Source organism: Paroedura picta, chromosome 10 (assembly GCF_049243985.1).
Source record: "Paroedura picta isolate Pp20150507F chromosome 10, Ppicta_v3.0, whole genome shotgun sequence".
NCBI lineage: Eukaryota > Metazoa > Chordata > Lepidosauria > Squamata > Gekkonidae > Paroedura > Paroedura picta.
This window is the reverse complement of record NC_135378.1, coordinates 43,982,886-44,005,959: the sequence shown is the minus strand read 5'-3', so window position 1 is coordinate 44,005,959 and position 23,074 is coordinate 43,982,886. Positions and strand designations below refer to the sequence as shown.

At 41.8% G+C, this 23,074-nt stretch overlaps 1 protein-coding gene across 5 annotated transcripts in view; it reads left to right on the top strand.

Annotated features, from left to right (window-relative positions):
* Window positions 1-17,765, top strand: part of PALLD (palladin, cytoskeletal associated protein) — a 221,280-nt gene extending 203,515 nt beyond the window's left edge. For all 5 annotated transcript variants that reach the window (XM_077353635.1, XM_077353636.1, XM_077353637.1 and 2 more), the window contains 6 exons: window positions 7,348-7,442; window positions 11,562-11,694; window positions 12,985-13,192; window positions 14,348-14,513; window positions 14,630-14,763; window positions 15,803-17,765. In XM_077353635.1, coding sequence (XP_077209750.1) covers window positions 7,348-7,442; window positions 11,562-11,694; window positions 12,985-13,192; window positions 14,348-14,513; window positions 14,630-14,763; window positions 15,803-15,975 — 909 coding nt within the window. In that variant the 3' untranslated portion in view covers window positions 15,976-17,765. The remainder of the gene's footprint in view (window positions 1-7,347; window positions 7,443-11,561; window positions 11,695-12,984; window positions 13,193-14,347; window positions 14,514-14,629; window positions 14,764-15,802) is intronic.
* Window positions 17,766-23,074: the final 5,309 nt, after the last annotated feature.

The window sequence follows — 23,074 nt, the reverse complement described above, 5'->3', positions numbered from 1 at the left end:
TGGACAGGAGGTTCGACTAGATGGCCTATAGCCCCTTCTACCTCTGTGATTCTATGTGGGGTAGCTTTCACTATGGTGGGGGAATTGAAGTACTCCGCAGCCTTGTGTTTCTTTAAAAGTGAGATTCTGCCCTTAGCACAGACAACACAGAGAAGCAATGAACTGTAATGCCTGTGAAGGAAGCCCAGCTCAGTGATTGTTCAGTTTAATGGATGTGCATGGAGGGAAAGCCCAGTTTAATGACTGCTCCATTCTAAACTCTGCATCAGCATACCTGGTACAGGTTGTGAAAGCCAAGCTAAAATGGTCCAGTGTGGTGTGTTTTTAGTTATTCCTCTTAGGTTAAATCATCCCACTGAAACTTCAGGTCAACAAATACTCTTCTATTCTATATAAAGCCAGGATCTCCATCTTCATTCTAAAGTCTTAAAACATGCACCATTCAGAGAAGTAGCAGTCTCCTGTGGGAATTAACTTGTCACCTTGAGATACTGTTGCTTTCTAATCTGAGCAGTTATTTATGTTTCCAAGAAGCAATACTAAGATATGGTCCAGATTTCTTAGCCTAGATAACCTATCACCTTTCTGAAAGGCAAGAATAAACATAATGCATTCCTGGTCATGCTTGCTTGGGAGCCAGTTTGATCACAGAAGCATGTACCAGATTTCAGCTCAAATCTACCTAAAAGCACATCGCCTGTGAACTGTCCATTCCTACAGCCTTGCAAAAAGCAGCAGGATAGACTACTGAATGAGGGCTTGTGGTGGGCAGCACCAAATGTATTGCCAAAACCAAAATTGCAAGAAGGATTTATGTTTAAAAATAACACGTTCTATTGCTAAGCCATAGCTTATCCTCTCGGAGACTGTTGTGGTCCCTTACGAAGGTTGCTAGGCTACTTAACCATAGTGGTTCAATTTTTGCAAAGTTCCAGATCTAGCGGTATCTCTGATGTATGAAATAACAGGAACCTTGACCTGATATCGCAAATGGTATAAAATTATAAAGTATAACTTTTGCTTCCATATAAAGGCAATAGTATGGTCACCCACAGTTCCCATCGTAGACTTTACTGACTTCCAAACTCTGCTGGAGCATACTGGTGAAGGTGCAGTAACTGAAATAATTATTTATTAATGCGCTGCACCTACAGAAGCATCTGCTTGCTGAATCTTGTAGAGTTTACAGCTGAGCCCTTGCCACACCCATGCGGTGGGTGAGCATCTCTGCCTTATTCATGGCCTTGGGACATCCAATCATTCCCGGTGTTGTTATAGAGCAGAATTGTCTATCCTCAGAGGAGGGTACTCACTGCAAGAGACACTTCTCAGGCACATCCTGGATAGTGGCTTATATGAAGATATCTAAAGAAACATAGGGTTTGTGATTGCTGCAAGACAGAATAGGAAACCCTTGTGGTTTTCAAGTCTGGCATGGAAGGCAAGCACAAACTACAGCTTGCCAGTTTCACATGGAATAACTAACTGCAGTTTCTTAGGAAATTATGTTGAGCAAGGTGAGGACGGAGTATGCAAGCTTGAGCCTCCCTTCTGTCATGCCAAGCACTGTGGTTATTAGCATTGTGAATGAACCATGTCAGAGATGTGTAAGAGTAGCATTATTCCTTTCCATGTTCCATCATCATGTTCCCTTTTAATAGCCAAGAGTAAGCAGTAACAAAAAAGCAAGGTTTTTCAAATAAAATTAGAAATGTTTGACTTTAATTCCCTTTTAGCTATTGGACAAAGAGGGCTTGATAGATGTATTTATGTTGGACAATAACCAGAGAAGTCTGCATGTGAAGTTGGAAGTTTATTATATTGTGCAACAAAGACGAGCTTTTACTTGATTCATCCAGTCATTTATAATTCTCTCGTCACAGTACCGTTTCCAAATAAACACAATTATGTCTCCTGGCATTAGTGCAGTTCCACTGTGCTTTTAACAGTGCATTAGAGACCAAAGGCAGCAGTGGATTAATGCATCAGTTTTTCACACCAGAAGATCTAGATTCCAGTTGTGTTACATCATCATAAATGGAAATAAGTATGCTTTGAAATCCTAAACACTGATGGAAGTTTGTCCATAGGCCCGAAAGCTAGTACAGACGTGACTTATCTGTGCTGTGTTATAACACATGAATATAAGAAGGCATTTGGAGAAAGATTCCAGTAGGTTTCTATCAAGCTGTCCAAAATATTCCTTGTTAGAAGTAATAGTAGAGAAAAATGTCTCCTGATGATGTAGGGGGGTTTAGCTAGTTATCTGATTCAAAATTGTATAACGAAGTATATGGAAATTCTGGATTCTTTATGTGTAGGTATCCTCTGGATCTGAGGCTATATCAGAACTTGAAAAGGCTAGACCAAAACAGGGACACTTTTGAAACGATATGGAAGCATTGACATTCACCCAGAAACAGGGATTTGATCAGTACCGTACTGAATTCACATTGAGACTTAAAATAGAAAAATAATGCGCAAGGAAACTCCCTATATAATTTCAGCCTAATTCTTTTAACACTTTCAGTAATCAAACTACTCTTGGCAGCGCTCTGTTGTTCTTTCTCCTGTTATTTATGGTACACTATTTGTACCCTTTCAGATTACTGACCATTCTCTTTTTGTTCATGTGATATCCTCACATGATGTGATTCAGAGGTGTGGGCTCTCTCTTGCAGTTAGGGTAGCCATCCACCCTCCCGGCCACAGGTAGGGGGTGGTGGGTAGGGTTTCCAATTCAAAATTGGGAACGTCCTGGAGACATGAGGTTGGTTGATGAGGAGGACAGGGATCTAGATGGAGTACAATGCCATCGATTCCACCATTTTCTTCAGAGGAACTGTTCTGTAGTCTGGAGATGATCTGTAATTCCAGGGGATCCCTTGATCCCACCTGAAGGCTGGCATCTGTACGTCTAGTGCTCCTTGAAGCTTTTGAATGCTGTTCCCCAGGCCTTTGTGTGAGCAACTTTCCACACTGTTTGATTAACATGAACAATGGCAACATAACTTTCTGTGCATTGGTAGGATTAAAATTACCTGCCAATCCCTCTAATTTGTTTATTCATGTATTACTTCCAATACTTATATGAACCTTTTCCCACACAAAATATTATCAAAGCACTTTATGATAAAACAAATTAATGTTTCAAAAACTATTAAAGTTTTTTTTAAAGTATGAGTAACTAAAACCTCAATGATTTAAAAGCCTTACTCCCAAGAATCTGTGGAATCATTAAAGGCATTTTTGTCTCCAAAAGGAGATGAAAGAGATAAAATGACCTTCAATAGGAAAGCATCCCACAGCTCTGGAGCCAACACAAAAAACGTTCTGTTTGCAGCTGATGACTATTTAGCATCCAAAAAAGCTGGTAACAGGAGCAAGGCTTCGCTGGTGGTCAGGGGTGGGTGTGGGGGAGACCATTCTATTTGAGTTCCTGGATGAAGGTAGTAAATTTAGAAGAACCAAATGTACTTTCTTTACTTTCTTGCTAGTTAAGTGTAATTTATATTGATGGCCAAAATAGGACTCTAAAGATTCCAGATGTTTCTTAACTCAATAAAAAATTCACTTAAAGGTTCATTTCCAGACTGTGGAATTTACCTTAACATGGGGATTTGTTTGGTGATTTAAATTGGCCAAAGAGATGTTGAACACGGACTTTTGATCTCCAGTTCCAACCATTGTTGGAATCCTCAGGATCCAAATTATTTAACCCTTTATGAGCTTATTAAGTCATTGACACCAGCCAGATTCCAGTGGGCGTAATTTCAGCTCTGAAACATATCTGTTCACACTGGTTGCCTTTTGTTACTCATATTAATGAAACCATCAGCATGGAAATGCTGTAATGCCAAAAATTGCAGAAAACTACACTTCATGATATGTGTGCATTTTTCAGTGGGATGTAAGTACACTTACAAGACAATTCTTAGTAGAGTTAACTTTCTAAACCTATTGATGCCAATGGGTTCAGGATGGCATACCTATGTTTAAGATTCTGCTGTTGACTTGTGTTCTCGATTGTCAGGTTTTCTGCAGTTGGTGTCTACAGCACAGGGACCATACATAACGATGGTGCCTTCCACTCTGCCACTGCATGAACCTTTTGTCCACTGCCACAAGTTGTGGGGCAAAAGTGAAGTTCTGTGTGTCAGAGAAGCTGGAGCGAGAGAGAAAATGGATGATGGGAGCAATCCTAAGCAGGCCTACTCAGCAGTAAATTCAATGTTATTCATTGGTTCTTAATCTAGGGTGCCCAAGTTCCAAGTGATACCTAGAGTTCTCCTGCTATTACAGTTGATCTCCAAACATTAGAGATCATTTCCAATGGAGAAAATAGCTGCTTTTGAGAGTGGATTCTACAGCCTTGTTCCCTGCTGAGGTCCCTCCCATCTCCAAAATCCACCCTCCCCAAGCTCTGTGCCTCCTTCCGTCTCATTTTTTTCCCTTTTAAAATCCGGGTATAGATTAGCCCTCTATGCCTGTTGCAGTCAGCTGAAGAATTTACCTTAATAGTTAATACCCTTTTATTCTATTACTTGTATGTTGGATCCACTGGATCACAACCCAAGTTATTCTGCTGGGCTGTCCAGTTTTTCTGCCCACTGATCAGGAACTCATACTGTTGACTTCAGTAGAATGATTGCTCTCTCTTTTGTGACGTCACTGTTTTGGTTGGCAACTTTCATTTGGTAGCAATGCATTAAGGGGGCATGCATAAATAACTATATTTGTTGCTATTTATAACCTGCCTTTGTGAGTAGACATCATTTGAATGGTATGGGTTTTTTCCCGTATACATATATATATATATATATTTGTGCAAGCAAATAATAGCTGAGTGGCTACAAGCACTTTCTGTGTTTGCGCAGCTTGTTCTGTATGTGTTTGGCGTGACTTTGAAGCCCTGGAGAAGTGTAGATTAATGAGTAGTTATGTTAATGGATAACTAAATTCTCCATACCTGTTATGAGAAAAAATTACCTTTCCATATTTAAACATCATTTTTTTCAAGAACAGCAGTGGGTACTGACTGATTGTACATATTTTTGTGGGAGCAAGTTTCTTTAGAAAGAATGGGCCAAAGCTGGAATTAATTAAAAGAGTTTAGTGTTGGAAAGCAGCTATCCTTGCAAGCTGTGGTTAATGGCTATAGATAGCTGCCCTGATGTAAGTGATTTGCTTTGTGTGCTGAGATCTTACGTTTATGAAGCTGTCTCATTCATTTCTGTGCTGGAAGCAGCTCCATGCACCCATCCCTTTGAAAACATCAAGACCACTAGACTGAAATAACCAGCTGAGGTCTTGTTGCTGTCTTAGGGGTTTCCCCCTCCCCCTTTCATTCCCTCTGCCTTTGAAAAGCTTACTTTATGCTGTGGAATAAACAGAGGATAAATCTTCTGGTTGACGTCCCAACTCAAGCAGTCCTGCTTCATGTACAGAGCAGTGAAACCACCAAGGGTGGGAGGGAGCTGCTGAGAACAAAGAACATCCACAATGAACTTCAGAAATTTCTTTTCCCCCGCTGGGTGACCATTGCAGCACTGGCACTGTAAAGCAGCAGAGTATTCCTTCAGCACAGATTTTTAAAAAATACAATTTAAACAAAACCCTTCCAAATTAACAGTGGTACTGACAAGAGCCTCTTATGGCACAGAGTGGTAAGGCAGCCAACATGCTGTCTGAAGCTCTGACCATGAGGCTGGGTGTTCAATCCCAGCAGCCGGCTCAAGGTTGACTCAGCTTTCCATCCTTCCGAGGTCGGTAAAATGACCTTGCTTGCTGGGGGGTAAAATGTTAATGACTGGGGAAGGGAATGACAAACCACCCTGTATTGAGTCTGCCAAGAAAACGCTAGAGGGCATCACCCCAAGGGTCAGACATGACTCGGTGTTTGCACAGAGGATACCTTTACTGACCATGTTCTTGTTATGATCCTTCAGGTTACAGACACTGTCCAATAGCTGCTTGTGTCAGAGATATAAATATTTTCCTACATATAAACGGCTGCATATTCCCAGCTGAAAACTATGGTGATTCTAGTCAGAGTCCCTGCTGTGAATGGATAATTGCTATTTTATGATTTGACAAAATGACCATTTGGAAGTGTTTATTCCTCTGACACAAGGACCTATTGGGTAGTGTCCGTGTCATGAATGATCATCACAGGGTTGGGAGTATTTGATTCTTTATTATTACTGCATGTCAAAGAGTTCTGTTTCAAAGAGGTTAACCACAATAAAACAGCATGATATTGAACATGCTATTCTCTGAGCATCATTGGTGCAATCACAGGTGGGGTTGCACTTATGAAGTTACAAAGCATGATGTTCTAACAAATTTGATTGTTTATGTAAATGGATTTACTGGTTCATGAGCAGAGATGCTCTTTATGATTTTGAACTGGAGCAGAAAGCCTTAGGCCTATTTTCAGAGTACATGAAGCTTTACATGGCTGACAGATCACACAAGATACACTTGCTGCTGCAGGACCTCCGCTTAAATGAGTGAGGCACCACCTCACCTTCCTTGGATGGATTTGGCAGGTGGCCAAGTGTAGTCACCATCTTTTTACCAATGAAGAGCCTCTCAATCAAATAAAAACAAGTTGATCACCATTGCCTTACAGACTGAGCCAAAACCTAGGCATAGATCTGCTCACTGTACCTTCTAGTGATGGAAGGTATAGCATAGCCTGGAAGTAAGTTTAAATGTTTTGTATTAAGATACATTTTAAAGGTTTTAAGGTTAATGTTATTTATGCTAAGTAAGCTATATTTGTGACTACTGTTGTATATCACCCTGAGCCAATCTGGGAAGGTCGTATATAAATTAAATAAATGTAACTGGGTTCATGGAGACATCCATTGCCTATTGGCATACCATTATACAGTGGCTTGGCATGATCATGTTGCTACATCTGATGATTACAGAGGCTGCATTTACCAATTCGTCCAAGCTAAGGCAGTTGCTGGCTACCTAGTTCTTCCTACCTACTTCCCTGAGATCTACCACCCACCTTTGTGCTGACCCTCCTATCTCATAGCAGTGGTTGGTATGCTATGATAAACAGATACGTATTATTATAGAACCATAGGGTTGGAAAGGGCCACACAGACCATCTAGTCTATCTTCCTGCTCAATGCAGGATCAGACCTAAAGCATCCATGATAAGTAAAAAACATCTTTGAACAGTTTTGTTAGAAATAAATAAACAGTTGGTAAAACTGTGTGAGTGGCAAGTACTGAAATGTGTTTGTTTTAATTGCTGAGAAATCTGTTCTATATAACTGCTTTTCAAATGTTTAATTTTAAATTCCCTCTGCCTGCAATGATTGACAGGGCAGGATAAGCTGTACAGGGAGGCTGATGGTCCAAGCTGTCAACCAGAGAGGACGTAGTCCCCGGACACCACCTAACCAGTCTCATGTCAGAAGGTATGTTAATCAAGTATTTCTTTACTATATTCCTTTGCAGTCCTAAGGGCTAGGAGGGGCACTTAGGGGAAGAAGATCAAAGGAGAAATGAAAAAATACACAGAAACCAGCTTGGAATAAAAGGCCACAGCTTCATTGTTCAGAGCACATGGAAGTCCGGTGGCTGGGAAGTAGGGGGGCATGCCAGGAAGCATGTTTGCCCAGTCTGGCAGGGACGCAACTTACCATCACGGCCCAGGCCAGAAATTTGGGAGAGACCATGGTTAGTGCCTCACTAACCATGGAGGCATAGATCAAGAGGGTAGCTAGCCAGGAATTCTTCCATCTTTGCCAGGCCCAGCTACTAGCGCCCTACTTGTCTTCTGACCACCTGACCACAGTGATCCATGCGACGGTCACCTCCAGAATAGATTTCTATAACTCCTCACAGGAACATCAGGAAGGGTCCATATCCAGCCTGTGCTGAGGCAACTGCATTGATTGTCAGTTGCTGCCCGGATCCAGTTCAAGGTTTTGGTCTTGACCTTTAAGGCCTTTTGCAGTCTGGGCCCCACATACCTGTCTGACCGCCCGTCATACCTTGGTCCCTCTCAGGGCTTTACGCTCTGTGGGTACTGACTTGTTGGATATTCCTGGCCCTAGAGAAGCATGCCTGGCCTTGACCAGGGCAGGGCCTTTTCAGTCCTGGACCCGACCTGGTGGAATGAGCTCCTGATTGAGTTGCTGGGCCTGAGAGAACTTTCTGCATTCCACAGGGCATGCAAAATGGAGCTCTTCCACCAGGTCTATGGTTGAGGTCAGGGCGGTGAGGAAGATCAGTTCAGCCCCCACCCCAGTGCCAGTGCTAGATAGCACCCTGGTGTCTGGGCGCAGCTGATATGGGGGTCAGGAATACTTACCCTGGACTCTGCAAACTTGACGGGGCTTGGCCGGCTGAAGAGAGAAACAGCGTCGGGGCGTCGGGAGAAAAGCGACGCTGTGAAGAGAAACAAGCCAGGCGTGAGGAGAAGATTACCGAGAGGATCAAACCAAGGCAGAAGGAGTTGAATACAGCCCACAGTATAACAGACGACCCGCCCGGACTTGTAACGACGGAGCAGCACGCAGTGACAGAGAATAAAAGAGAACACACAAAGGAGGGGGTAGCGGCCAAGGGAGGGTTATCGCGGGGATTACCCCCTAGAGGAAAGGTGCGGCTACATGTGTGGCGGCCTCGGAAGGGCAGCGGAATCGAGGGGAAGACAGCGTAGTGGGGAGACCGGAGTGAGGTAACGCCCTAAACCGGAAATGAAAGCAAACAAGATGGGGTTTTGAAAGGGGGCGGGGTCTACACAAGAGGGATATAAGGGAGGTGTTTTGGAGGGCACAAGGGGGAGAGAATGGGAGTTGTGAGAGCGTGAGGACACAGTGGAGCAGCGTGGTGATTAAACTGAAAAACCTGAATCCTGAGTCCAGTGTCGTCGGGATCCAACCTGCAAAAGAGAAAGAGAAGAAGGGTACCCTCAGGGTGGTAAGAGGGGTGCTTCATACTTGGATCAATGTGACATCGATGGCCCTCCTAGAACCACCACTATTAGGCATTCTAGGGGGATGGGTGTTGTGTGCTATTACCACCGTATTCTGTTCTATTGTATTGTACTATTGTTGTGTCCTGTTTTAATGGGGGGGTTATTTGGGGTTTTTATCAAGGACCATTGTAACCCGCTACGAGCCAGTCTACGGGAGTGGCGGGGAATAAATTTAATAATAATAATAGTATATTTACATGCTGTAATTATGGTAAAGAGACAATGAAAAAAGATCCAGGGGGGAAAATAGTGAAAGCCCAAAGATGCAATAATGAACATGGTCCCCCTAAAGTGGAGACAAACATCATACACAGGGCAAACATCACCCATTTTTGCTCTAGAGCAGGCTTTCTCAACTAAGGTTTCATAAAACACTGGAGTTCCTTGATGACCTGGAAGGGTTTCCCAAATTGGTAGAAGTTAATTATTTTTGTATATATTTCTTAAATTTGTAAAACATTTATCAGAAATAGAACCACATATGGACTTGTTGACCAACCTGCCTCTCCCAAAATAGCTAATAATGGCTGGAGGGATGGGAAGGGGAAGGGTCCTGGGTGGGCATGGACACAGTTATGCTTCCCAAACATATTCTGGATGATCATGCCACTTCTGGGCTTTCTTGGAGCCTGAAGGATATTTCAGGGATTTCTCAATGGCAAAAAATGTTGAAAAAGTTGAGACATATGTGGCTGGACTATTCTACAGAAACTCCCCCTCCAAATACATGTTCAAAAGTTATTTGAATCTTAGTGTTGCTGACATCTGGCATGTCATGTTTTCAGGGTTCTGTCAGCACTTGTTTTTTGATGACTGTAGATGTGACTCATAAACAGGAAGCCTCAAAGTGACGTCCTAACAGACATGTAGTGATTGTCTTTTGTTCTCCCATGTCTTACTCATCTTCTTGCTAAATGTATTTGCCTGTACTGTAGTTGAGATAGTCACTCACTCAATTCAGCTAAAAGCCGAAAAATGTTTAAGGATCATTTGTAGATCACAGCCCAATTAAAAACCTAGTTTGAACTTTATGAGAGCTCAGGAGTCGTAGAAGCAATGGAAAGAAAATGAAAAGGGTCATGTACTATTTCAGCTTCCATTGATTAGAGTAACTAAAATAGTTTAAAACCAGAGGATTGCCAATTTAATAATGAAAGACAATAGCAGCTCCTTTTCTTCTTCATGGCACTGTTTTGTGGTTGGCCACAGGGTCTCCTGGTTTATAATAGAAAATTGTATAATAGAGAATGGTATATCAAAATGTGACTTTCATAATAATGGGGAAAGCACTTTTATAAGTCTTTCTTCCGTCTTTTTTAAGGTGACCAGATTTTAACATTGGTAAAGCGGGACACCATTGACCAGGGGAGGGGGGGGTTCTTGATTAAAAATTTGGTCTATATGGAGCAACAAAAAGTTTCATAGAACTCATAGAACGCAAAGATAGTATTGTAACATATATATTTTAATTTCAACATAAGTATAATTTGCCAGGTCCCCCCAGATGTCCCTCCAAAAGTGGGACAATCTGATCACCTTAGTCTCTTTCCTCCTTACTTTCTACCACCAAGCTTTTCACCATTTTATTTAATACCTTACAGTGGAGATAACCAATGCAGGCTTTAGTACTAACCTCCCAACCCATCCTCCTTTCAACCCCCAGCTCCCACAAGGAGGTGCTTCCAGCATAGTGCTGGCACACTTCCTTCTCCAAAGTGGCACCACCACTGGGTAATTCCACTAGGAAACCTACAAGCCATCTGTGTAAACTGTGCCACCTTGGAGATGCTCACTGCTAACTCTGCCAAATGGACAGCCTTACTGACACAGTTAGCTACTATCAAAGTTAGTCATTGCCTCTTGGTAAGGCCACCTCTTGAGCTAAAGCAGTCTTTGGCCCTTCATGTTCTTTATTAATTCTTCAGAAAACAGACCCAATAATCAGTCTAATTTGTGGGCCGGCCCTATAATTGTTGGCAAATAAGTGTACAGGCCATACGTGTATGTCAGTGTGTGTAATCATTGCTGTGTTGGGTATAGTCTAGGGTTGCCAGCTCCAGAAAATACCTTGAGATTTTGGGGGTAGAACCTGAGAAGGGTAGTGTTTGGGGAGGGACTTCCATGTGGTAGAATGCCATGGAGTCTACCTTCCCTGGTAAACTGATCTCTCTCACCTAGAGATCAGTTGTAATCCCAGGAGACCTCCATCTCCTACCTGGATGTTAGTAACCTTAGTACAGCCTTTTAGACAACATAGAGTAGTGCTGCAGTATGATAGAGACGTGACATGGAGGTTGTTAGGCAACTACTTGTGTCTTTGGGATTCTGTAGACTTCCTGGCAATCTTAGCCCAGTCCTTCATAAACAGTGTTTGGGGGGGACTCCAGTTGACATTGCAGCAATCTCATCGAAAGATGGAGTTGTCCTGGAGAGAATGCTGATGTCCTGTGTCCCCCCTCAGGCCATGCTGAATTGCATTTGGGCAGTTCACCCACTGGATTAACTAGTTAGTATACAACAGAAAATAATATTTTTTGCATGTTCTCTTCAGACCTCGATCTCGCTCAAGGGACAGCGGAGATGAAAATGAACCAATTCAAGAGCGCTTTTTCCGACCTCATTTCCTGCAGGCCCCAGGAGACTTGATAGTTCAAGAGGGAAAACTTTGCCGAATGGACTGCAAGGTACATTTTTAGCTTTATATTAACCTCCAAATAGAGATTACCGTCAATTGTGATTTAAAATTCATTCATATCTCTTTTTTAAATCTTTACCAGATACACAGAGGCAATTCTAGAACTGAAGGACTGAGCCTTATAATTAAAAGTAAAGAAATTTTGCTTGAAACCTGTGGCCCTATTCCTTGTGCTCCTAGGCCATAGCTGCCTAGCCCTGGCTCCCAAGGCTTCTGCCCTAGTTCAGGGACTGTATTTTTTTAGTTTTGGAAAAGCTGCAGGAATCCCAGCTCTCTGCTACAGTCAGTGTGGAGACTTTGTTGTCCCTGCAATTTTCCCTGCAATTGTCCCTGCAATTTTCCATGTAATAGGGGTTCACTCCTATCTAAAAGCAGGCTTTGTACTCTTATTAAAAACAAAATTATAGAGTGGTTTAGCATTTTAAGAGACTTTCTTGCCCAAATCAATTACTTTGAAATAATGGGAATTTCAACTTGGTTGTGACTTTACTAGATTTCTCACCCTTTGTTAAAAAAAAAACATTAAAGGCCATTTTGCATCCAATTGAAAACAAATATTGGATTCAAGACTTTAGCATACTCACAGTGCATTCAGGATGGACAAGATAAAATCTAAAGGATTTAAATTGCTCAGTCTCGTTAGAAGATGTTGGTGCCTCTTTGGGAAATATACAAGTTCTGTCTTTGAATATACCAGCATAGATAGAGAAGTACAAAATGTTATAAGTCTATAGTGAAATTCATATTTAACCTATTCACTCTTACAAAGGGATTAGCTGAGAATTCTCCTATTGAAAGGTATTCACCAATTTTTGTATAGTAAATAGCATTCTTGCTAGAGCAGCCTTTTCTCAGCAGGAAATATTCCTGATGATAGATAGCTTTCTGAGGCTTGTCTAAAGCACTCTGAACATTAAATATGGTGTACAGCAGGAGTAGAATTTGAAGTTTAAAAATGGATTTCTAATTAATTCTTTTAAAGATATTATAATGTTTGGTTCTGTTGCTTGGGGGGAATTGAAAGGATCATTCTTAATAGTAATCAGTATGGAGAAGATAGATGCCATATACTATCTTTCCATGATGCTTGTTGTAAGACTTAATGGTATAGTGGGACTTCTATTCAAACAGAACTCTTCTAGAGGTCCTGCAATGTTTGCCAGATATTGTTGAAAACACAAGTTGGGCTTCAGTCCACTTATGATTTGTGGTACAACACAGTCTCTCTGCTTGTCTAATTGAGGGGTTCTTCTGGTGTTCTCGCTCTCTCTCTTTTTAGGTCAGTGGCTTACCAACTCCAGATATAAGCTGGCAAGTCAATGGAAGAGTAATACGTTCTGATAGTTCCCACAAAATGCTGGTTCGTGAAAATGGTGTGCACTCTCTGATAATCGAGCCTGTCACAGCAAGGGATGCTGGCATCTACACGTGTGTTGCCACCAATCGAGCCGGTCAAAACACATTTAGCTTGGAACTTATTGTTGCAGGTAATATTTCCATTTGGCATTCTTCCACAGTAGTACAGAAAGGTTGAGCTGATGCTTTTATGCTACCAGAGGATTATGATGAAGTATGCTGGAGGGGGAGGGGGTGCCCCTCTGCACTGATATTTTTTGCACATTATGCCTCACTTGTAGTTTCTTTTTCCTCTCTGGAGTATAAGCCTTTTATTTTCTCCTGAATATCAAGCAAGTTCCCTAAGAGACCTGCACAGAGTTTCCAGGAAAAATAATCATCATACCAAACGATTATATAAGACTTCTTAAGTGCTCAAAGTGTTTTATTTTTTATTCCTTACAACTTATCCTACAAGCAAGGCTTGTATGAAAGAAGCCCATGTTATAGGTCAGAGGAGAGGCCTAAAGGTCTAAACACCTTTGTGGGGTAACGAGGGAAGGAATTCAGCTGGAAGTCATTATGTAGAACTTTAGTTTCACCATTGACTGTTTTAACAGTTTTATGCTATGGCTCTTTCTTGCAAGAAAAATATTGGCTGAAGGCATTAGCAGTAGGCAAACAACTACTGTGTACATACCTGTGGTGCTATCAAAAGGTGTATGGGATTGGATCCAGAGAGATGTTTCACTAAGTCTCGTTCAATTCCCTTTATTACTACACCTCTGTCTATGTAGGTCCTATATAGGAACACTGCTTCCTTTTCACCAATGATAAAGCTGGCTGGGTATAGCTCATGTGTTGTTAAGAAGTGTTTGGTGGATAGTATCTACAATTTGGTAACTTGATCCTCTAAATTCAATCTATGGGTTTGTTTGTTTTTTCAAAGTGAGGGACTGCGTTCTTTTTGAACAATGAGTGGTTACATCAAATGGCTAGGTTTGATTGCGCAAATGGGGGAGGGGGGAATGATTCCCTCCATCCAATGAGGGTTGTGAAGGATTTCTGTTGGCAAGCCATTAATTCCAACAGAATTCTGCATCCGAATGTAGCTGCATTCCCTGATTCTGCCCTTGAAATTCATGAGACTTGTCTCTTTGTAGATTACAACAGTGTTGGGGTTGCACTTTTGACAAGCTGCAAATGCAGGGCACTTTACTTTCCCAAAACAACTATGAGCCAGATCTTCAGGAAAAGCATCTTTATAAATAAATATATTTAAGATTTCCGATTTTTCTTTTTTATAGCGAAGGAAGCCCACAAACCACCTGTATTTGTAGAGAAGTTACAAAACACCGGAGTAGCTGAGGGGTATCCTGTGCGACTGGAATGCCGAGTTTCAGGTGTGCCGTACCCTCAGATTTTCTGGAAGAAAGAGAACGAGTCTCTCACGTACAACACTGACAGAGTAAGGTTAGACTAATTTATTGTCCACTTTTGAACCTCAGTGGGACCTACCAAAACCTCCAAGTTAATATAAGAGCAAAACAATGTATACAACTGTTTTACAATCTTGATCTCTTTTTCAGCATGCATCAGGATAACCATGGTTACATTTGCCTGCTTGTTCAGGGAGCTACAAAGGAAGATGCTGGTTGGTACACTGTGTCAGCTAAGAACGAGGCTGGGATTGTATCATGCACAGCAAGGCTGGATGTCTACAGTAAGTTGGCGTTTAGGTTACTTCACATTTTCAAGTGAATTGGCCCAAATGTATAGCTACTTCATCCTTTAGCAACTCAAAGTAATCATTTGCAGTAATTCTGAATGTCTGTTGTCCATGACTTATTCCCACATTTTCAATGGGAATATCTGCAGAATATCTGGAGCTGTTCAGGGCAGTGAGAGCACTGGCAGGGGCTACCCTCTCCACCCACCACCTGGCCACAGTCCCTGGCCCTCTACCCTCCCTCCCAGCTCCAGCTGCCTGCCTACCTTACCAGTGACTAGTACTTCTTCCATATAGAAGAAGTTGGAGGGGGACGTGGCATGGGGTGGACCATCCCTCCTGATTGGCCAATCAGGGATGGGACAGCCAAGATAGCCTGATTGCTGTTTATGAAATGAGTCCCAACTCCTTCCAGCATCTTTACCATTTTATTAAGTGGTTCAGATTCAGATGAGGTAGTCATTCAGCTATGTACCTTTCTTTATGAGACCATATAATATATGTTATAGATACCATACTATATTTGATAATATACTGATCTGGATTCATGATCCCTTGTGATGAGTTTTTAAGTACTATATATTTAACGTTAAGGAAATGAAAACTATAGCCCAGGAAATCATAGGTTATTTTTTTTCATGAACTTATGCTGCACTGTTCAGAAACTAAGTGGGAGTAGGACCAAATTTTTTATTACTCAGATTGGCAAAATACCTTAAGCCAGCCATTAGCCCAAGAGGAAACATGGATTACTTGAGTCCTTAAATTACTGCTGTTGATCCAGCTCTCAGTGTTTAGGTGGTGCATGGACCGTGACCTCACACTGAGATGAATATCCCCTTTGCATTTTAACTTCACCCAGATGTGATATGAATGCATATCATGCTTATATCAACTGGATTCACAGGCCTCCTTCATGGAATCAAGGTGACCGTATTTTAAAAGACTTGTTTTGTTTACCAGAAGGGTTGTTTTATAGCTGCAAAGATGTTGCAGTGCTTGTGACGCAATAACAAACTTTCTCTTTCTGTAGCTCAATGGCAACAACAGTCCCAGACAACCAAGCCAAAGAAGGTGCGTCCCTCAGCTAGTCGATACGCCGCACTTTCTGACCAAGGACTAGACATCAAAGCAGCATTTCAGCCGGAAGCAAACCCAATTCATCTGGCACTGCAGTCTGGATTGGTAGAAAGTGACGATCTGTAAGCCTTAGCTGTCAGGTCTACCAATTTCTTTCAAAGTGAAACACTGAAAGCCATTGTCTTGACCAATGATAATTTATGCCACTTTATGTGAAAGGTAGACACCTTTAAGTGCAAAGGATAAACAACACAACACCATAGCCACATCTCTCTTGATCATTGTACCAAATTGGAGTAGGTAGCAATCATGAAATAGATGTATACACTCCACACATACAGATGCGCACATATACCACCTTCACAGTCATGTTTTTTTATTATTATTACTATATGTGGGTAGTACTATTTTGAACAATTAATGAAGTTAATGAGATTTCTCAAAAGTGCATACACTGCAGACTGTATCACTGAGTGCCTTTTATGAGTTATAGGTGCTATAAACACATGCTCTTTGGGCCACAACACAACTGCAAATGTATCAGCAATGTATTCTGATGTGCAATACTGAAGGGATAAAACAAGACAGGGGCAAGAAGATAGATCTAACTGAAATTCTAGTATCTGCAAACGGCTTTCTGTCTCAAAGTAGAAAGGAACTACTTGCCTTAAATATATTTTGTATGGGCAAGGCAGATCAACACCAGATAGCTTAATGTGACTTTAACCAACAGAAGAACTGGTTAAGCTATAGATGTACTGCCAGGCTGATTCAATATTAAAGCAGGCCTTTTGATGGAATTGTTTTACAGTGTTACATTTGTTAAAAGTGGAATAGGGCAACAGGCCAGACTTTTCCTAGATGAAAATGTTGTTGTTCATGTCTCTAAAATTCCATGGTTATCTGAATGCTAGGATTCTTTTTTTTTAATGCTTGACATTTGATTGACCAGAGTCTTTGTGACAAAGGAGAGGATAGTAAGGAGTAGAAGAGTAAGTGTGGGAAAGGAATGAGTTTGCAAGAAGAGTTTAAATGATAAGCACACACTTTAGAGAATAATTAGTAGCGTTGGGAAAATGGAATGAAGAATGATGGGAAGTAAAATGGCATTACCTTTTAAACACTGCATGCATAATGTACTAGGAAGGCCACTTTTGTGTTCTTGTCTAGTGTAGCAAGACACAGCGATCCTGCTGCCGATGGCTCAAATCTTGCGAAGGAGGCAAAAAATGTTAAACTTCCAAAGTGTAGACTAAGTCCTCATCTAACTGGGCTATTGCATTAAAAAGATGACTTCAAAAACAACTAAATTTAGTTGGAAGGGAGCAGAAAAACACTTTGGTTGGGTCTGGTGGGGGTAGGCTTTGATGGTACAAGAGTATTTTACTATAAAAGGAAAACGCTGTATTCCTTTATATAAAGCACGGTTGCAGTACTTTATTTATAAAAAAAAATGTTGAAATCTTTATCTCAGCTCAGTTATTCAAGCGCAGTACTTTTTTTTAAAAAAAAAGTTTTGTATTATGTACCACATCATATATTTTGCGTTACTGCTATACATGTATTGCTTTGCACAAATACACAAACCAGATTTTTTAGCAGCTAACAAATTTAGCACAAAAGGTAGTTCTATACAAACGGATGCAAGTGGTTATGACCACACTTACAGACATTTCTTCCATGTTCGTGCTGTCATATGAACCATTCTGCTGTCTCCTCCTAACTAAGCTCATTATACCATCTGCTGAACAAATTTCTTCTCCAATGTGCCTTGCTAATCTACTATTTGTTTAGCTTCACTAGTAGCATTTTGCTTCTTTTTATTTGTATTTATATAAAATATACAATCATTATTACTTTGGATTGTTGTGCTGGTATCATGTGGGTTTAACATCAATAAATATTACACAAACTAATCATGTGTGTCTTTCTTGGGGATAGATAGCTTAAGAGGCTTCAAAACAACAAAAACTAAGGCTGGACTCATAAGCATATTTATTTGAAAGTGCGCTCTGTTATAATTAGCAAAACTGCTTTTATGGCCTTAGGATTCTGCTGCTGTAGGACAATGACACAATGACACAGATAGGTAGATACATGGAGGTACATCTATGGAAATAGATTTCTCTTGAAATATCATCCCTGTTCCATAATATCTGAATCATGGTGAGTCATGTTGACAACACAGGATTGTAGCACATACTACACATTTGGCAGCCTATGTTTGAAGGCCCAGAGAAAGAAAAACAAGTCTCTTGACAAATATACGAAAAGGTTCATGGTGAGCTCAACAGTTATTTCCATTCACTCACCCTTAGCAGGAGCTAAAAGTTGCAAATTAGACAACTGCTGTTTGCCATAGGTTGCTTCTGAATCATGTTTGTGCCTATGACAGAACTTTAAAAATAGTACTGAAGACACTTAAATTGCTGTCACGTAACACAGTCCTAAATAAGAATTTGGCCTTCAAGATACAGCAGTAATCAGTGATGTCTTTTACATTTGTAAAACGGCAAGTTTAAACTGATATCAACCATGAATCTTAACAACTTGCCCTATGAGCCAGTGTACTGTAGTGCTGGACTAAGATCTGTTGAATCCCTACTCTGCCATGGACGCTTGCTGAATGACTGGGAGCCAATATAAATGAAGTAAATAAACTTTGGGGCAGGAACACATCTTAAGGTGGCCAGTACTTGAGAACCAGAGTTACTATTTTGGGGGTGGGGAGGGGAGGTGTTGACAAATGCAACTGGGACTGAACAAGGTGATCTAAAACCTCACCACCTGGATTTATTCATCCTGCTCAACCTTTTTACTATTCAGAATCCCCAGAAACATTCTTCAGGCTTTGAGATACCCCGGATATGAAGTCATGTTTACAGTGTGCATGGTATCGCTAATAGAATAAAATGTGTGTGACATAAGTTATCTCATTTTGGGTGTGCAGCATGCTAAGCAGGAAATCTTGCCTGAACAACCTTGTATTCATCTCAGCTGTTATAAAGCCCACCCTGTGAAAATGGCTGTTCTGGAGACTAGACGCCCCCTTGCCCCCACCCCCACTGCGAAGTTTCAATGGGCCCACTGCCAAAGCAGCAAAGGCCCCATTCCCCACCCCACTAGGAAGCTTCAACAGGCCCACTGCCAAAGCAGCAGAGGCCTAATTCCCCCCTCACCTCCACCCCACTGGGAAGCCTCAACAGGCTCACCACCAAAACAGCAAAGGTCCCATTCCCCCCTTGCCCTACCCCACTGGGAAGCCTCAATGGGACTACAGACAAAGCAGCAATAACCTGATCCCCCCCCCCTTAAGAGTAATTTAAAACCAAAGCCTTACCTCTCTGGAATCCAGTTGCTCCACATGAAATGAGCCTCGGCCAGCAAGGATGCTTATAGCCGAGGCCCCTCCTCTTCCCACCTCCTCCAGGCCAATCACGGGGCATTTCAGGAGAGAGTGTGGGTTAGCATGACCATTATATAGTCATTTCCCCAGTACATTAAAAAATCTTTTAAAAATATATTAACAATTAATTTTCCCTCCCAATTTCATGAAACACCTCGTGGGCCATCACAAAACCCCAGCTGAGAAACCCTGAGCTAGCCATTTCCATGTGTATTCCTTCACACATTTGAAATAAGAATTATGCCTATAATAACATGGCCCATTCTACTGACGAGGTTCTGCATACACACACAGACACTCCCACTAAAGTCAGAGATGATAACCCCACTGAAATGAAGTAAGGAGACAGCAGGTGAGCAGGTTCTATCTCTCTTATTTCTCTGTCCAGCCTCAATCAGAGATGTCACTGAATCCTTATAGCACCAATTTATGCCTCTCAACCCAGCATGCTGTAATAGCACAGATATTAATGACTTCAGTCAAACAAGATCAATGGGCAGCAAGAGCCAATCAGGTTTAGTTCCCACTGCTCCGAAGAATCCTCGATAAACCAGGGTTACAAGTCTGTAAAGGTAAAGGTATCCCCTGTGCAAGCACCGGGTCATGTCTGACCCTTGGGGTGACGCCCTCTAGCGTTTTCATGGCAGACTCAATATGGGGTGGTTTGCCAGTGCCTTCCCCAGTCATTACCGTTTACCCCCTAGCAAGCTTGGTACAAGTCTGAGTATACTGCTAAATGTTAAGAACTAAAACTAGCTTGAAGTTTAAAAACTGTCCAGTTTTACATACCTCTGCCTCTCTCCAAAGGATTATACCTGATGCATTTCTGCCACCAGCAGCTTTATCCCTAGAGAAATAACTGTTGTCTAGAGTAGTGGTCCCCAACCTTTTTCAGGCTGGGGACCAGCAGCAGCAGAGAGGGCGATTGTGCAGCCGCACATGCTGCACATGCACGGCCGCACGCGTGCAATGCGCATGCACGGCCAAAAATGCGCATGCGCAGCAATTTCGCACATGCGCGGCCCAGCCGCACATGCATGTTTTCGGCCATGCTTGGCACATGCACGTCCCTGCTTCCCTCTCCCCCCCTCCCACAGTAAGAAGCTTGCCGGGCTGCAAGCTTGCGGCCTGGGAAGTTTCTTACTGCGGGAGGGGCGGGGGGGAGCCGCGGCCCAGTGCCAGGGTCTTCGGGCTGCGGCCCGGTGGTTGGGGACCACCGGTCTAGAGAACAGTGTGTCCAAATTTAAGATTAGTACTAAGATTAGTACTTAAAGAACCGCTGGGGGGTAATGACTGGGGAAGGCACTGGCAAACCACCCCGTATTGAGTCTGCCATGAAAACACTAGAGGGCGTCACCCCAAGGGTCAGACGTGACCCGGTGCTTGCACAGGGGATACCTTTACCTTTACCTTACTTAAAGAACCAATCATCTATCAACTGAATCACCCACCATAGTCTGGGGAGGAATGTGAAATGAACTGTACTCTATAAAGTAGAAACGCAATTAAAATGAACAATTGTATTAGTGCCCTTCAGGCCTGAATTTGGATTTGTAAGTAAACCTGAATTGGCTTTTGACGACAGAGTACTTTATACGGAGGGATCAGAATGTTTTCTTCCTCAGATGACTTGTCCTTGTGGTTAATTTTGCCACTGGTCTACCATAAGGTCTAGCATTAATTTATAGCAACATTATGCTTGTTAAACAGTAGAAGAAAATAACTGTCCTTGTGGATGATTCAAGATATTCATAATCACAGCAGAGATGACTCAGGCCTCAAATATAAAACAAGATAAAACAAATATAAAACAAGCTTTGCTTGCTTGTCTTAAAAAAACTCTTGCTCTAAAAACAGATACTGTTAGGCATGGCGGTTTTATAAATGCAAAAGCAATAACAAGACAAATACAGGGAAGCGTGGGGCATTATCAAGGTAGAGAACTGGAAAAAGAAACAGGGAAAGAATTACATTTTATAGTAACTCCTACCTCACTAAAATTACAAAGTACTCCATAAACATAACTATCCCCAATAACTCTACAGAGTCCTATTTGCCTACCCTTTAAAATGTTCAGTGAAACCCATCAATTTATCTGAAGAGGCAATGACAAGCTGGTAAAGTTTCAAAAGATGTAGAATGAAAGAATGATTATTAAACCAACAGGAGTGGCACAATTTAAACATTTCTAACCTGTGAGATATTGCCTTACATTTTCAGAAAACAGAAAGGATAACATCCTTTTGACTGCTAAACAATTGTTCACATAAAGAAAATCAATATTTATTAACTGTGTGTAGTCAGCTGTCAAAAATGCATAGGAACTAGCTAGTCTGACACAATACAGCAGCATGTGAAGCAAAGTTTACTGTGTGGAAAGCTGTTTTTTTTAATCTAATTCTATTTATTTTTAATTTTTTTACTTTTATATGCTGCCCTCCCCTGGGGCTCAGGGCCGTTTACATAAAACTTGGTGGAAAAGGAACAGTATGGAGAAATCAGTGGCTATAAATAGCAATATTAGTAAACAGTAATAACAACAGAACAGTATCCAATAGAACAATAACTTTTTGCATCCTGTCCCTCACCTGGTGGAACAAGCTCCCAGAGGAGGTCAAGGCCGTGACGGAACTTGAACAGTTCCATAGGCCCTGCAAAAGAAAGCATTTGGCTGAGGTCGACCTGTACCACTACTTCCCAAGAGCCCGCCTCCTAAGCCTCTCTCCCAAGACGCCCACCAGAATTCCACACAACCCACTGGGCTATCAGTATGAATTAATTTAATGTTTCCCACATTTTTCTGCTGTTCCACGTTGCTTGTTGTTTCACTTCATTATTGTTAACCTAAGTTATCTGCATCTGTTTTATGTAAACTGCCCTTCAGGGAGGGCAGTAAGTAAGTAAATAAGTAAATAAGTAAATACGTAAGTAAGTAAGTAAGTAAATAAATAAATAAATAAATAAATAAATAAATAGTAAACAATGGAACAATAGTGAACAGAATATAGCATGATGGTTGGACAGTACAGGTGATGATTTACATGGGAGGGAGGCTTGTGGGGGACAGAGGAAGGAGTGGTTCTGGTCGAACTCAACCAAATGCCTGGCAGAGGAGTTCCCTTTTGCTCTAGTTCCATTAGGTGGGGGGGCGTTCAGTTAAGACCCTGATCTCCTCTGGGAGCTCATTCCATCAGGTGGGGGCTGGGATGGAGAAAGCTCTGGCCCTGGTTGAGGTCAAGCGAACTTCCTTGGGGCCAGGGATCACTAGGCAGTTGGAGGTATCAGAGCATAAAGCTCTTTGAGGGGTGTATGCAGAAAGGCAGTCCTTCAGGTACAGTGGGCCCAGATCTTGTATGGCCTTAAAGATGATTACCAGAACCTTAAGTGTGATCCAAAATTTGACTGGTAGCCAACACAGTTGTTTGAAGAATGGGTTGAATATGGGACCTCCATGGTGTTGCTATGAGGATCCTGTCCACAGCATTCTGGACCAGATGGAGTTTATGGATCAAGGTTGTCCATCATCTTCGGAACCTCTTTAAGGACTGGAGATGTCCCGGAGGACTGGAAAAGAGCAAACGTTATTCCGATCTTCAAAAAAGGGAGGAAGGGAGGAAGGATGACCCGGGAAACTACAGACCAGTGAGTCTGACCTCCGTTGTGGGGAAGATAATGGAACAGATATTAAAGGGAGTGATCTGCAAACATCTGGTGGATAATTTGGTGATCCAAGGAAGTCAGCATGGATTTGTCTCCAACAGGTCCTGCCAGACCAACCTAGTTTCCTTTTTTGACCAAGTAACAGGTTTGCTGGATCGA